Source organism: Embiotoca jacksoni, unplaced genomic scaffold (genome assembly GCF_022577435.1).
Source record: "Embiotoca jacksoni isolate LCO1_2020_lvr unplaced genomic scaffold, fEmbJac1.0.p SCAF_14, whole genome shotgun sequence".
Taxonomy (NCBI): Eukaryota; Metazoa; Chordata; class Actinopteri; family Embiotocidae; genus Embiotoca; species Embiotoca jacksoni.
The window spans coordinates 5,982,664-5,996,027 of NW_027185274.1; the positions used below are offsets into that span (position 1 = coordinate 5,982,664).

Here is a 13,364-nt window from a genome sequence, read left to right on the forward strand (position 1 = left end):
CAATTTTGGCTGCTACTCTCATGACAACTGGCAGCAAACAGCCGCTGCTCGTGAGCTACGTCAAGGAAAACCTATATCCTTCAAAACAAAAGCACAGCAGCAAAAGTTCTGTAGACTTAAAAATGAAAGTTTGACTTTTTCTCCACTTCAGTTCTTTTTCAGTTCTTCTCCAGCTCTGCCTCCTGCCTTTTTGTCAGTGCCACCTTACCTTGACTCATGCTGTAACTCTTTTGCCTCAAATTCCTCCTGACAGTCTTCTCCACCCAATCCACGCTGCACGCCATCTCTTCTTCACCTCTCCTCCTTGCATCCTCACCCGTCTTTTATAATTGTGCTTTGGTAAAGTCTATCTACCAGAAGAAATGGCTTCATTATCCTGTTTTGAATCCTCTCTTTTTGCTCACCTCAGGTTTCTGCAGGGCTACATCCAGAAGGAGACGGAAAGCATGCAATCAAGCAAATCCAACGTCACCGCAACAACGCTGGCCACACGGCAGAAGAAAATGTCTGAACAGTGCAGCTTAATCAAATACTTCATTCGCTACGCAAACAAACGTAAGGCCACTGTCTTTGGGTGATGTCTTTGTTGTTTACAATATGAGAACATTTTAGATGAACTGATGAATGTTACATTACATCAGGGAACATTTTTGTAGCTGTCTGAATATTATCTCATTACTTCACCTGACTATGGTGCCCCGAGTAAAATTAACTGAAATTCCTGAGCAATCAGTTTGAATTTATTTGCTGTCACAGAGTCTCTCTTTTTCCTGCAGGGGGACCTCGTCTAAAGTGCAGCGAGCTGCTGAAACACGTGATGGAGGTCCTGCAGAGTTCATACTGCTGCTCAGCATATGGAGAAAATTATAGCAGCCTCCTTCTGAAGGACATCCTCTCTGTCCGCAAGTACTGGTGTGACATCAGTCAACAGCAGTGGGAAAGTAAGTGGGCTATCTGTCTAGATATGTTTAAAACAATACATGTTTATGGAATTAAATTATCCATTCTCATTTGCCCTGAGTTTGATCATTTTACTTATCAAAAGACTGATAAAGGGAAGGATGGATGGATTTGTACTTGGTTTTTTTTCATCCATAGGTCTTTTAGACTTGTACTGTGGGTTGTTCAACTCTTCATCCAAATCCATCAACCGTGTCCTGGTGAGCAGAGTGATCCACACGGTGGTGCAGGGCTGCTGCATGCAGACTGATGGGTTCAACAACACCTTGTTCAGCTTCTTCTCCAAAGCACTGTTGAATGCCAGGTGAAGCCTTTTTACCGGTCCTTCATCTGATAATGTTCTGCTCTCCGTTGTAAATGTAAACATCACACACTTGTTGTTTTCTATGATCGTGTTAGACAGGAGAAACACTTGGCCGTGTTGGAACACCTCGTCGCAGCTCTGAACGTCTTCTTAAGATCGGCGGCCATGAATTGCAGGATGAGGGTGTGTCAACTGGGAGAGGAGCTCTTCCACTCTGTGCTGTATGTGTGGGCGGACATGAGGCCCAGTGCATCTCTCAAAGAGGAGATCGTGGACTTTTTCAACCTGCAGATTTGTATTCACCACCCAAAAGGAGCCAAGACACCGGACACAGGTCGAGTGATATTTCTGTTTTTAACAGCAAATTTTGTTTCTAGTTGCAGTGAAATCTTCAGCTGTCAATATTCATTAGTCCGGCTTTATTCTGGGTTGTGTACGGTTCTGTAATCGGTCCACTGATTTCACTGATTTGATTTAAAAAGTAAAAATTGCACCACCAAGGAAAGATCTCAAAATTGTGTTCCTTAATGACAGAAGTAACTGTGACAAAACTTAAATGAGAATAAAGGTGACTTGGATTCCATTCCTTTCCTTAAACTTCATAAAATATAAATTTTTATATCATGAAATTATCCTAAACCAAGGGCTGAACTTGGGGTTTGCTTTCAAAAGTGGTTGACAATAATGTAATGTAAAATAAGTGCTGACTCCTCTCGTATTTCAGGTGCTCATGCTGAGGACTGGACCAGGTGGCGGAGTCTGCTGTACAACCTTTATGAGGCTTTGGTCAGAGAGATCAGTCACATCGGCAGCAGAGGGAAGTACATCACAGGGAACAGACACGTAGCTGTCAAGGACAATCTGACTGAGCTCACAGCTGATATCTGTCACCAGGTAAGAAACATCAAACCTTACTTCTACTTTTCAAATATAAAAAAAAGAAGTGACTTTCTGGAATAATTAATTCCCATAATGATCCCGTGTTTCCTGCTTGTCATAGCTGTTCAATGTCGACAGTGACAGTCACGTCTTAGAGGTCAGCCATGCCTCCCTCAGAGCCACGCAGATGGGCAGTCCAACTAATGGAGCAGCCAGCAAAAGACGGCGCATTGAAGTGGGCTGGGAGGTCCTCCGTGACCATCTGCAGCCTCAGCATAATGACTTTGATGTTATACCATGGTAACTTGGCTGTACTGATTATTATTTTCCGGTATACAGAGTATATCTTGAGACATGAAAGCCTGATGTTTTTCTGGTTGTAACCACTTGAAATCGAGCATTGCATGAAGGAATCACCAACTTTCATTTTCCTCTCAGGCTGCAGATCACCAGCATGCTCACCTCTAAGTACCCGTCCATGGTGCCCGGTCGGGAGCTGGTCCCACTGCTGTCAGTGCTGCACCAGCTCCTGGCAGAGCAGCGGAAAGGAGAGAGGGGGCTGTATGTGCTGCGCTGCCTGAGGGAAGTGGCCCGGTGCCAGGCCGGCTACCCACAGAGATGCCAGGTCCACAGGGCGGAGCTGGGCAGGCTCTGGGTTCGGGTGTGGACCCTGGCAGTGAGAGGCGTCAGCTCATCCCAGACAGAGTCCCTCAGCCTGGACCTGCTGGCCTCCATTGTCCACGGTGGACTGATTAATATGGACAGAGAGTTCTGGAAACTTTTCTCTGGATCTGCATGCAAACCATCTCAGTGAGTCTCATCCTTCTGTCATTGTGCTATGTTCATCTTCCCTAATATTGAATGAAAACAAAAAAAATCTGGATTAATTCGTGTTTCTTTTTTTGCAGGAGTGCTGCATTCTGTCTAACCCAGGCCCTTCTAAAGTGTCCAGTCCCGAAAATTCTCATCTCGAGTTCCAGCTGGGACTTTGCGGGAGTCACAGAAGCATCTTCCTCACCTACTCTGAAGGAGACCCTCATCGCCTGGCTGCTGATGAGCGATCAGAGCGATGAGATGGAGGACAACTCCAGACCACACCCCATCATTTGCAGGTTGGCACATCTACTTTGAAGAAGAGTGATGTTAATGATAATTAGATTTAGAAAATATAACCTCCAAAGATGAATTCCACGTACTTTTGTTGATATGTGTCTATTTTGTGTGTGATTTCCAGATAAAACTGCATACATTTATGTGTTACTATGTTCTTTTGTTTGCAGAGACTTTCCTAACAATCTTATAGCGAACATCTTGGTCTCACTGACCTTAAAAGACACAAAAGTTGGCCTGAAGTTTCTGCTGGGTACTGAAGGAGCGGAAAGGTGAGGGCGGTGATTCTGGCCTCATAATGAAAACAAATCTACCTGCTTTTCACCCTCATTTTTCATATTGAATTGTTCTTTGGCATACTCAAAGCTGCAACATTTTGGAATAAAACGGATTCGTTTGCTTTTTTTTTTAAAGTGCATTTCTTCAAGAACAACTGTCATCAGATGCCAAAGACAACTTAGAGGAGATTGAGAAACTCTACCAGCAGTTCAGCTTCAACATGCTGCCTTCAGAGATTCGAGAAGCAGACGAATCAGTGAAGATGACGCCGGCTGACAGTCAGTTTTCTGCTGTCCCCGGCCTCAGAAACAAGCTGGAGCAGTCCCTGCTTTGTGTCGCTGACCATTTACTTAATGTGAGTTGAAGTTCATGTGTGTGTTTGTATGTGTCTGCAGAGTCTTTGTAGTGACAAACTGGCATGTTATTCTGATCGACCCTCCACAGGCTGAGTCCACCCCTCCAGAGTGTCTGGTGCGTTGTTTCAATCAGCTGACTGCTGTTCTAGCAGGTTACGTTTCCACTGGGTTCTTGACTGAGGAGGAGGCTTGTCACTCACAGCTCTTCACGAAAGCAAAGGTATACATTCAGACTCTCTTAAAACAATTTCGTCGGAATTTACAAGGGTGGATCAATAAGTTCATAAACCGCTCCTGTGCGCTCAAATGATCCACAGGACCGTGATGTGCACAAAGCAGGGGGAAGGTATAAACCTAATGAGTAAATGCTATAAATTTTATCGCTTGATCATCATCAGTTCCTGAGTTACACATGTTTTTGTGAAAGCTGGACCATCAGCGATTTCTCCAGGGACATGAGTGTCAAATTGGCAACAGAGACCCTTGAAATCAGGAGGCCTATGGCGATGAAGCAATGAGCCTGGAGAGGCATTTTGAGTGACATTCGCGTTTCTGAGGGGCGTAACGCCACTGTCCGAAACCGAAAAAGGCACACCGGGTCAGGAAAGAAACTAGGTGGATTTTCTTTGATATTTTCAGGGTTGTGCACCGTGAGTTTGTTCCCCAGAGTCAGACTCTCAACACTGAGTTCTACTGTGACGTTCTGAGGCGTCTGAGGAAAAACATTCAATGCACATGACCTGAACTGTGGCGGGATAGCACTCAGGTTCTCCAACATGACATTGGATCTGCTCACAGCACATTTAAAATGCACAAGTTTGTCACCCACAACAACTCAAACGTTGCTCCCCACCGCCCCTACTGGCCAGATTTGGCTCCCTGCTGCTTCTTTCTGTTCCCCAATAATTTGTCACAGACTTTGATGTGTGGTCTCTGCCTGAATTTCAGGTGCGTAAGACATTGCAGACGGTGTTTGAGTACGTATTCACAATGGGTACATCTTCTCCGTGCTCTGTGCAAGTCACGATGCTGTGCTTCTTTCAGGCACAATAGGAGCAGTCTCAGAACTTATTGATTCCCCCACTACTCTTCATGGACAGCCTGCCTGATAACACTTGCTCTCTTCCTCCTTCATATTTCTACTGTTTATGTACCCTAAAAAACAGTTGAAATATATGAACTGTAACTTTAATGTGGTTGGGATGTTCTTGCTAACAGGCCGTGGCCCAGGACTTCAGCGGGTTTGTTTCTAGTGTGAAAGTAAAAATGACAGAGGAGGGGACCATGGCTACTCTGCGCTCCGTTATGAAGCTTTGCACCCAGTCAGCCAGCAGAAACACCAAGGTGACAACAGCCTTCATCATAACAACAAACCATGATGTTAAAAATACCAGCTTTATTTCGTAAGTCAGGTCGATGTATGGACAGTTAAATTCACTTATTTGTCCTCTTCTCTGCAGGATCAAATTTGCTCCATCTCCTCTGGTTTGTTTATAAGGATTCTGCCGGCCAGCCTTCTCAGTGATCTGGCAGAAATCTGCAAACTGTCGGTAAGTGTGTCACAAATATGAGATGTTTGTGGTACAATAATACAAAACAGAAAATCTGAATTCCAATAACAGAGAGCCGGTTTTCTGAAGTAAGCTTCCGTCCCTGTCTTGTCAGCTAAGCAGTGTTTCCAAGAAACTCAGTGCTGTGGATGAAAACGATCATGTGGATGATGAGTGGGAAATGACCAGAACTCAACAAGGGGATGATATTGACCTGTTTGATGATGAAGAGCCCCACACCAACAGGACCCACAGACAGAAGGGAGCCAACACTGACACTTCCTGCGGGCCATGTAAGAAGAGATTGTTTCTTTACTAAATCTTTTCCCAGTTTGCCCCAAAAAGAAAAAACAGATATTAATGGTAGAAAGTATAACACACTTTGTACCTGGAAAAACATCAGAGCCATTAAAGCAGCTACTCATGGTGTGTCTGATGTTTCTGGGTTAATTTAGCTGTTTAGTGAACAAAGTAACAGAGTAACCACATCGCCTCAGGATGAAGCATTAAATCGCATTTCAACAGTCGAATGCATCAGCAGCAAACATCATCATCATCATCATCATCATCATTATCATTTATACACTTACAGCTTCAGACAAAAGCAGAGAAATCTATTACTATACAAGTCATTAACATCACTGACAGTAGCTGCTCTTGGCTGAAATGTATCCACAATCTGCAGCTTTGGTTAGTAATAGCTATCTTAAACACTGCCTTTAATAGCTTTATTTTCTTTTGGTCCACTAAACATGAAGCATTGATTTATGTTCTCTAAATCACACTATGCGTTGGGGCCCCTGTTCTGTTTCTGTGCAGAAAACGTTTGCAGGATTTCACTTGTATTGGAGCTCCCGTGTGTCTGGCGAATACCTGAAGTGTGAAAAACAAATATACAATGTATTGTTTGTGTTGGATCAACCAGACAGAAATAATCTCTCATCTTCTCAGTGACTAGCAGGTAAACAAATCTTCGTTCTGTCCTCTGTCAGGCACAAAAAGCCTGCTCGCAGACGATCACCTGGCGCAGCAGGACCTGGCTCTCCTCGCAGTCTTGGAGTTCCTGTGCGAGTGCGGCTCCATCCAGCACATCCACGGTCTGCTTTTCAAACCGCAGGAGGTGCGGCGCAGGCTGCTGCTGCTGGTGGAGCAGATCGACTTCAGCAAAGCCCTGCACCTCCACATGGTTAGTAGCAGTGAGTGCGGCGGGTCGAGGTTGAAGTGGCATCGAGGCTTTAGCTGCTGAGCACTAACATCTGGTTCTCTTTTAGTATCTTGTCCTGTTGAAGAAGCTTCCTGCCGAGGACTCGCTCTCTCCAGAGGAGTTTGACTCGCTGCTCCGTCCTCTGGCGTACGGGAACCTTTCTATTACACAAAATAATTCTGTTGGTGTTTCATTCATGTTGTGAACGGTCCAATGTAACTTAACTTTGTGTATTTGTTGCTGTGTTCACAGGGACCTGTGTTTATTGTACCGTCAGGACCAAGAGATCTGTGCTGCTGTGCTGCTGAGTCTGTTACCCTCCATACAGAGTCTGGGGAAAACCCGTCACCTGCCTGAGGAGATGAGACATGTTCAGGGATCCCTGCTTCAAGTGCTGTCTGGTTTCTGGTCAGAGGCATATTTTTACACCGTGCACAGATGACTGACTGGTCTTTTAAGATTAAATAAACCTTTTGCAACATACAGAGGATAAACAAGTGAAAAACGTCCCTCCTCTCATAGTCGCGGTGGGGGTGGGGGGTGGGGGGGGGGGAGAGAGAATTATTTTAAATTGTATTTTTAAAATGTTGGCTAAAGTATTAGACTCTCAAAGCATGAATCATTTTTCCAGTGCTCTCAACCGCGGCTGTTTCCATTACCAACTGACCCATTGTGCTGTGTTTCAGCTTCCTGAGCCATACAGGCAAATGTGTGGGACATGTGCGAGCTGCTCTAGTGCAGTGTCTGGTTGCTCTGCTGGAGGTAAATTGTCACAGAGGTTGTTTAGCGTGCAATTAGGGATAATAATCCTGTTGTTATTGTCTTTAAAGCTGCCCCAACATCACAGCTGCTTTCATTATTATGTCTGAATGGTCAATCGCAACAAACTGAGGTTGGGGAATGAGAAATATTTGGGAACCATGCAAGAATGATTACCAAGGCACTGTTTCTGTCTGGCTTTTAGGCTGACCCATGTTGTAAGTGGGCAATCCTGAATCCTGACAGAAAGGAAGACCACCCAGTGTCCTTTATCCTCCCGTCTCACCTCGCAGATGCCCACCACCAAGTCCGCATGCTGGTAGCTACGTCAGTGGAGAGGTGAGTTCAGCTGGGTGATACCTATCACCTTTGATAAAGTAACAGAATATGTTGGATAGACAAACATATGTACATTATAAAACAGATAGGATAAATCTAAACCTAGACTGCACTGATTTACTTACTTCAGAGGTTCCCTAAGCTTTTCACATCCTTTACCAAAATGTTCCACTTCACTCTTCACTGATTTAACCATCTAATACCCCCAGAAAAACAACAAAGTAAGGCTAGTGTTCCAAAATATAAGGATCATTTATTAATTCAGTTACCAAAAGCTTTGTTTGACCCGTGAGGTCCAGTGAGACCACTTTCCTCCTTTTTTTTTGAATTTGTAATCATTTCAGAGTTCGAATCCAACTGTATCAAGCTAACGTTTGCGTTATGCTGTCAGATGAAACTAGAACTGCAAAATTTTGTCAATTAATTGATCAGATGATCAACAGAAAATCGCTGAATTGTTTTGAGTAATTTTCTTAAATGATAAAATGCTAAACGTCCCTGATTTCAGCTTCTTAAATGTGAATATTTTCTGTTTCAATGATAATAGATTGACTCCGTTTTGGGTGTGGACTGTAGGTTATATTAAATAATACATTTCAGGCTGCATCATGGGATTTGGGAAACATCTGTAGGCATTTTTCACCATTTAATAATATCTTAAAGACCAAACAGCTAATCGATTTATCAAGAAAGTAATCAACAGATTAATTCCGTGATGAAAGAAATTAATTGTATTACTAGTGGCACATGCACCACTGAGTTAAGTGTGTCGTAGAGAGCTGACCGTGTTCTCCTGTGCATCCAGGCTGTTTCTGGAGATCAGATCAGAGCATCCGGAGAAGAGGAAGATGCTGCCACTAAAACACCAGCAGACAGCTTTTGAGAACATTTACCTGAAGGCTCAGGAGGGGATGAAGTTCCCAGTAAGATCACGCAATGTGGCCACACATCAAGAAACAGTTTATTAATGCATGTTTTTTAACTTTTCCTCATATTTTCTGTCTGTTTACGTGTATTATTTGTGTGATCACACAGAAAAGCAGCTCTTCAGAGGACCAGCAGGATGAGATTTTCAACCGCAAAGCCACCCTGCTGAAGAGTCTGTCTGTCGTGCTGGGCTGTAGCCCAGTGTTTGAAAAACAGTCTCTGTTTGCACTCTTCCAGTCCTACAAAGAGAATAATATCGAGGAACAGCTCATCAAAAAGGTAACGGTTTCAGGTCTCTGTGCGTTATTAAAATTAAAGTTCAACAATCACCGCATCTGAACTGTTTTAAAGTAAAATGTACTTTGCATAACCTATGTGATACTTGATTTAGCTTTTATATTTTCTTCTGAAAACTGAGAATTGGAAGAATGGTTGTCCTGTCCCTCTTCTCACCGCAGATGTTGTGCAGTGTATCCGGGGCGCTGGGCTACAGGAGCGTAAAAACATTTGTCAGCTCTCACCTGCACTACTTGGTAGCCGAGTGGCTCGCACAGCGGCAGTCTGATGACCGCTACACTCTTGGATCTTTCCCCTACAGTCTGCTGGACCACAACACGGTCAAAGATTTCTACAAGTGAGAAAATAAACATGTCCCTTGCCGTTTCGATGACTCCATTCACTTCTCCTTTTAATGCTGTAAATTGTATTTTTCCAGGTTTAAAAATACAGACAGTGTTATTAAGGATCCAATGTTTGAAGACAATGATGAATAAGCATCCTCTCCCAACATCCTTGCAGCTCTTCCTACCAGGTGCTGATCCCCCACCTGGTCTTCCTGGACGACTTTGAGCAGGTGAAGTCGATCGGCAGGAATCTGGAGAAGGACTGGAGAGACTTGTTGGCTGACTGTTTCCCGAAGATCATGGTCAACATCCTGCCATACTTTGCGCTGTCTGGCCAGGACCCGCAGGTGGCACAGCAGAGAGAGAAGGCCCACAGGGTGTACAACATGCTCAAAGAAGCCAGCTGTCTGGGCAAACAGGTAAACGCAGCTGTGCGGCATTTATTTATTGATAAATAATATTTACTTTTGAAAGCTGTAAAAAGAGTGTTCTGGACAAAAGGGTATACAGGGTCACAGGCTCAGTTAAATTGAGTTTACGACATGTCTGTCCTCACATTTCAAAATGTGTCCACAGCAAATTGACAGCCTGATCCACAGTAACCTGGCGGATATTGTCGTGGAGCTGCTGATGACTCTGTATGAAGGAGGTGGAGCTGAAGGAGACAGAGGGGACCTGAAACGCTTTATTGGGTATTGATACTTCAAATCTACCATGATTTTTCTTCTGTTAGTTCATTTGTATTTATCTGTTTTGTTTCTGTCGACTATCCTAAATATAAAATGACGTCTCTCAGAGAACTGGATCCTGCACCAAATCCACCATACTTCAGCTCTTATGTCATCAAAGCTACGCTGGACTACCTCAGCAAATGCCACAGCGCCAACCACAAGTCAGTGGTGGCCATTCTGTCAAAAACCCCGGTAAGATCTCTCATCTAAGTGAGTTTTTGGTCATTACGTGCCAGTGAAAATTTTTGTCTTGACATGAATCACCTTTAGATTTTTGTTTCCGCTGTTCTGGGTAAAAGTGTCTTCTGTTTCTGCACTGTAGATTTCTATCCAGAGGATCCTGCTGGCGGTGTGCGACAGAGCAGCAGAGACGACCAACAGCTACGAGCGCCATCGCATCCTGCTCATGTACCATCTGTTTGTCGGCCTGCTGCTCAGGGAGGTGAAGGACGGCCTGGGAGGCGCCTGGGCCTTTGTCCTCCGAGACATCATCTACACACTCATCCACCATATCAACAACAGGTCGGCACACGCTAGGGCTCACAAGTGAATTGACACGACATACAGTATTTATTGTATATAATGTATACTGTAGATATCACATATAGTGTGTATAATTAAACCTTACATTTGAAATTAACTTTATGGAAGCTTAATTTTAACTATAATTGTTTTTACTAAATGTGTTTATATGATTTTATTTATGCATTTTTTACTTACTTTTGTACTTACTTTTGTACTGTTACGCTCTTGGTTGTTTTTAGGTGACATAAAATTATAAAAGTAAACATCTGTCCCATGTTTCTCATGGTGGTCTAACCACTCTGTGTCCCTCTAATAGACCACAACAGTGTGATGAGGTTTCTAACCGAAGCCTCTCTCTGTGCTGCGACCTGCTGACCTCTGTGTGCCAGGCAGCAATGCAGTTCTGCGATGACGCTCTCGACTGCCACCTACAGGTCATCGTTGGGACTCTAACATCTCAGGTGACCAGCAGGCCCTCTATATCCCAACAGGTAAGTGACAGGTAGTTTATTAAAGGTTTTATTGTTTTAATTCAGGCCTTTAGCAACATGATGTACATTGAAATAGTAATTATGTGTCATCTGTGGAAAGTGCAGACAAATGCAACTGTGTTACACACATATAAAGATATGTTTCCCAAATTTGCAGTTGCAGTCCACTAAAGTACGATGTTATGTACTGGACTGAAGAACCACTTTGTTTGTTGACATTGGGTTGATGGATAAACACTTTTCATGATTTGGTCATTTTAGAGACTTTGTAAAACAGCAGAAATTCCAAAAATGGTCAACTTCAAACACAAAATAATAGAAATTGGAGTTTTGTGCACAAACTCTTTGCTACTTGTCTAATAAATCAGTGCATTTGTTCTAGTTTGATATATTTTGAATTTTTTGGTTGTTTTTGCCCTAAAGGTGCTGAGTCTGTTGCAGTTTCTCATGATAGAGAATCAACAGAAGTTAAAAGGAGCTATCAGCAGGTTGGAGCCTTTTCCTGATATCACTGAGTTCAGAGAGCTGCGGTCTGTTCAGCACAAACTCAAATACAACACTGGCACCTTTACACTGAGACAGGTAACAACTCACCATCCTCACTTCTCTCTAATTTATTGATTCATTGTCTGTCCTTGATGTTTTTGCTTGAAAAAAACAATAACTCCTTTTTAACAGGAAGGAAAAAAAACTTCCTTTTAACAGGAAGAAAAAAAACCTCCCTTTTAACAGGAAAAAACCCCTCCCTTTTAACAGGATAAATGTGTTATTTTGTTTATAGGGATAGATGTAAATAATTAAGATACATTAAATCATTAATGTGTTTTGATGCACATGTAGCTCTGATTCCTCAGTGAAATGAGGGGATGGAAAGTCAAATAAATTACTGAAACTGAATCTCACATTTTGTCACCCCTCCATGTTTTCCATTAACAGGAGATCCTCCACTTCCTGTCAGTGACGTCCTGTGACTCCTTACCTCTGACCAGACTCGAGGGCTTAAAGGAACTGACCAGACAGCTGCACGACAACAAGAGACAGATCCGGGAGCTGCTCAAAGAGTGCCATGGTATGATGCTAAAAGGGACTAAAATGGTCTCTGCATAAGAACTTAATGTTTGTCCAGTAATGAGCTCTGTGTCCTCCTCTTTAGCTGACCCCACTGACAGCGTGCTGGTGAAGCTGGTCCTCAGTCTGCTGCAGCTCTGTAAGATAGCAGCTAACCATCCTGGAGGAGACGATATTCTAGGTATATAAAATCACTTCTGTGGCAGCAGTATTTTGTGTTGTTGGCTGTGTCTGATCTTCAGTTTTTTCAGATTTTATAACACACTCCTTTCCCTGCAGAGGCAGCTGGCAGCTGTCTGGGAGAGCTTGGTCCAGTGGACTTCTCCACCATCGCCCTGCTCCATGGCAGAGACCCCCTCTATGAAAAGGCCGTGTCTCTCTTCACCTCCACTGAGCAGCAGTGTCTTTACATCATCCTCAACTGCACCAACGACGCGCTCACTCAACCGCGGTACGGTGACTCCTAAAACTCTGAGGTCAAAAGGTTGTTATTCAGGACTGTGAAGAGGCGAGCGGGTGTCATTAGTATTTACTGTGTTCTCTGCCGTGATTGTCTGCCAGTATTGATGTGAGGCGAGCAGCAGCTCAGTGTGTGAAGAACGTTCTCGCGACTCAGTCTGGAGTCGACTTCTGGGACCAACACAAAGGCAACAGAGATCCCATGCTGGCTTACCTCAACCCCTTCAGGACAGCCAAGAGTAAGGTGGGTTAGAGCTGTGTTTGTGTCTCAACATTAACACTCTCCTTTTAAAATATTACAAATATATTTTCTTCTTTTGTATATTAAAGACTGTGTTGTCTGCATTAATCAGGTGGCTGCTGTGAGTGCTGAGGAGAGTACGGAGGCCAGGGGGAAGCTGCAGAGCCAGGAGTTTTGGAGTCCACAAGGCGACCACAAGGCCTGGCTGAAGGCTCTGTGCACGGCCCTGCTGGACAGCGGAGGGGTCAGGAGCGAGGCTCTGCTGCTGTCACGACCGCTGTGTCTGGTGAGCACCTGGAAGTCACCTGAACATCTTTTTCCCTTCATAATTACACTGAATACTTCCCCTGAATGCCTGTATTTCCAAAGTATTGAACATCAAAGTAAATTTGCAACATCCCCAGTAACAATACGGGCAGTATTGAAGGGGTAAATTAGGGGTTTTGTTCCAAAAGCATTTATACCATTATTCACTGACTAATATCTACTTCTGTGTTTAACTCTGTTTAGTTACATACTGTATGTCCATCGAGAGCTCCAGATCCAAACGCACCTTATG

General features: G+C 43.7%; 1 protein-coding gene across 1 annotated transcript in view; it reads left to right on the plus strand.

Moving 5' to 3' along the window:
• The window catches only part of atm (ATM serine/threonine kinase), a 28,359-nt gene that overhangs the window by 1,670 nt on the left and 13,325 nt on the right, over positions 1-13,364 (plus strand). The window contains exons 4-36 of the mRNA XM_069147607.1: positions 410-555; positions 777-941; positions 1,099-1,264; positions 1,360-1,598; positions 1,989-2,158; positions 2,265-2,443; positions 2,582-2,953; positions 3,052-3,255; positions 3,424-3,525; positions 3,668-3,887; positions 3,977-4,108; positions 5,107-5,232; positions 5,349-5,438; positions 5,554-5,731; positions 6,431-6,624; positions 6,710-6,789; positions 6,895-7,050; positions 7,329-7,404; positions 7,607-7,740; positions 8,546-8,663; positions 8,776-8,946; positions 9,126-9,301; positions 9,466-9,709; positions 9,867-9,982; positions 10,087-10,213; positions 10,344-10,543; positions 10,863-11,037; positions 11,461-11,619; positions 11,974-12,106; positions 12,191-12,286; positions 12,385-12,556; positions 12,667-12,808; positions 12,918-13,091. Coding sequence (XP_069003708.1) covers positions 410-555; positions 777-941; positions 1,099-1,264; positions 1,360-1,598; positions 1,989-2,158; positions 2,265-2,443; positions 2,582-2,953; positions 3,052-3,255; positions 3,424-3,525; positions 3,668-3,887; positions 3,977-4,108; positions 5,107-5,232; positions 5,349-5,438; positions 5,554-5,731; positions 6,431-6,624; positions 6,710-6,789; positions 6,895-7,050; positions 7,329-7,404; positions 7,607-7,740; positions 8,546-8,663; positions 8,776-8,946; positions 9,126-9,301; positions 9,466-9,709; positions 9,867-9,982; positions 10,087-10,213; positions 10,344-10,543; positions 10,863-11,037; positions 11,461-11,619; positions 11,974-12,106; positions 12,191-12,286; positions 12,385-12,556; positions 12,667-12,808; positions 12,918-13,091 — 5,332 coding nt within the window. The remainder of the gene's footprint in view (positions 1-409; positions 556-776; positions 942-1,098; positions 1,265-1,359; positions 1,599-1,988; positions 2,159-2,264; positions 2,444-2,581; positions 2,954-3,051; positions 3,256-3,423; positions 3,526-3,667; positions 3,888-3,976; positions 4,109-5,106; positions 5,233-5,348; positions 5,439-5,553; positions 5,732-6,430; positions 6,625-6,709; positions 6,790-6,894; positions 7,051-7,328; positions 7,405-7,606; positions 7,741-8,545; positions 8,664-8,775; positions 8,947-9,125; positions 9,302-9,465; positions 9,710-9,866; positions 9,983-10,086; positions 10,214-10,343; positions 10,544-10,862; positions 11,038-11,460; positions 11,620-11,973; positions 12,107-12,190; positions 12,287-12,384; positions 12,557-12,666; positions 12,809-12,917; positions 13,092-13,364) is intronic.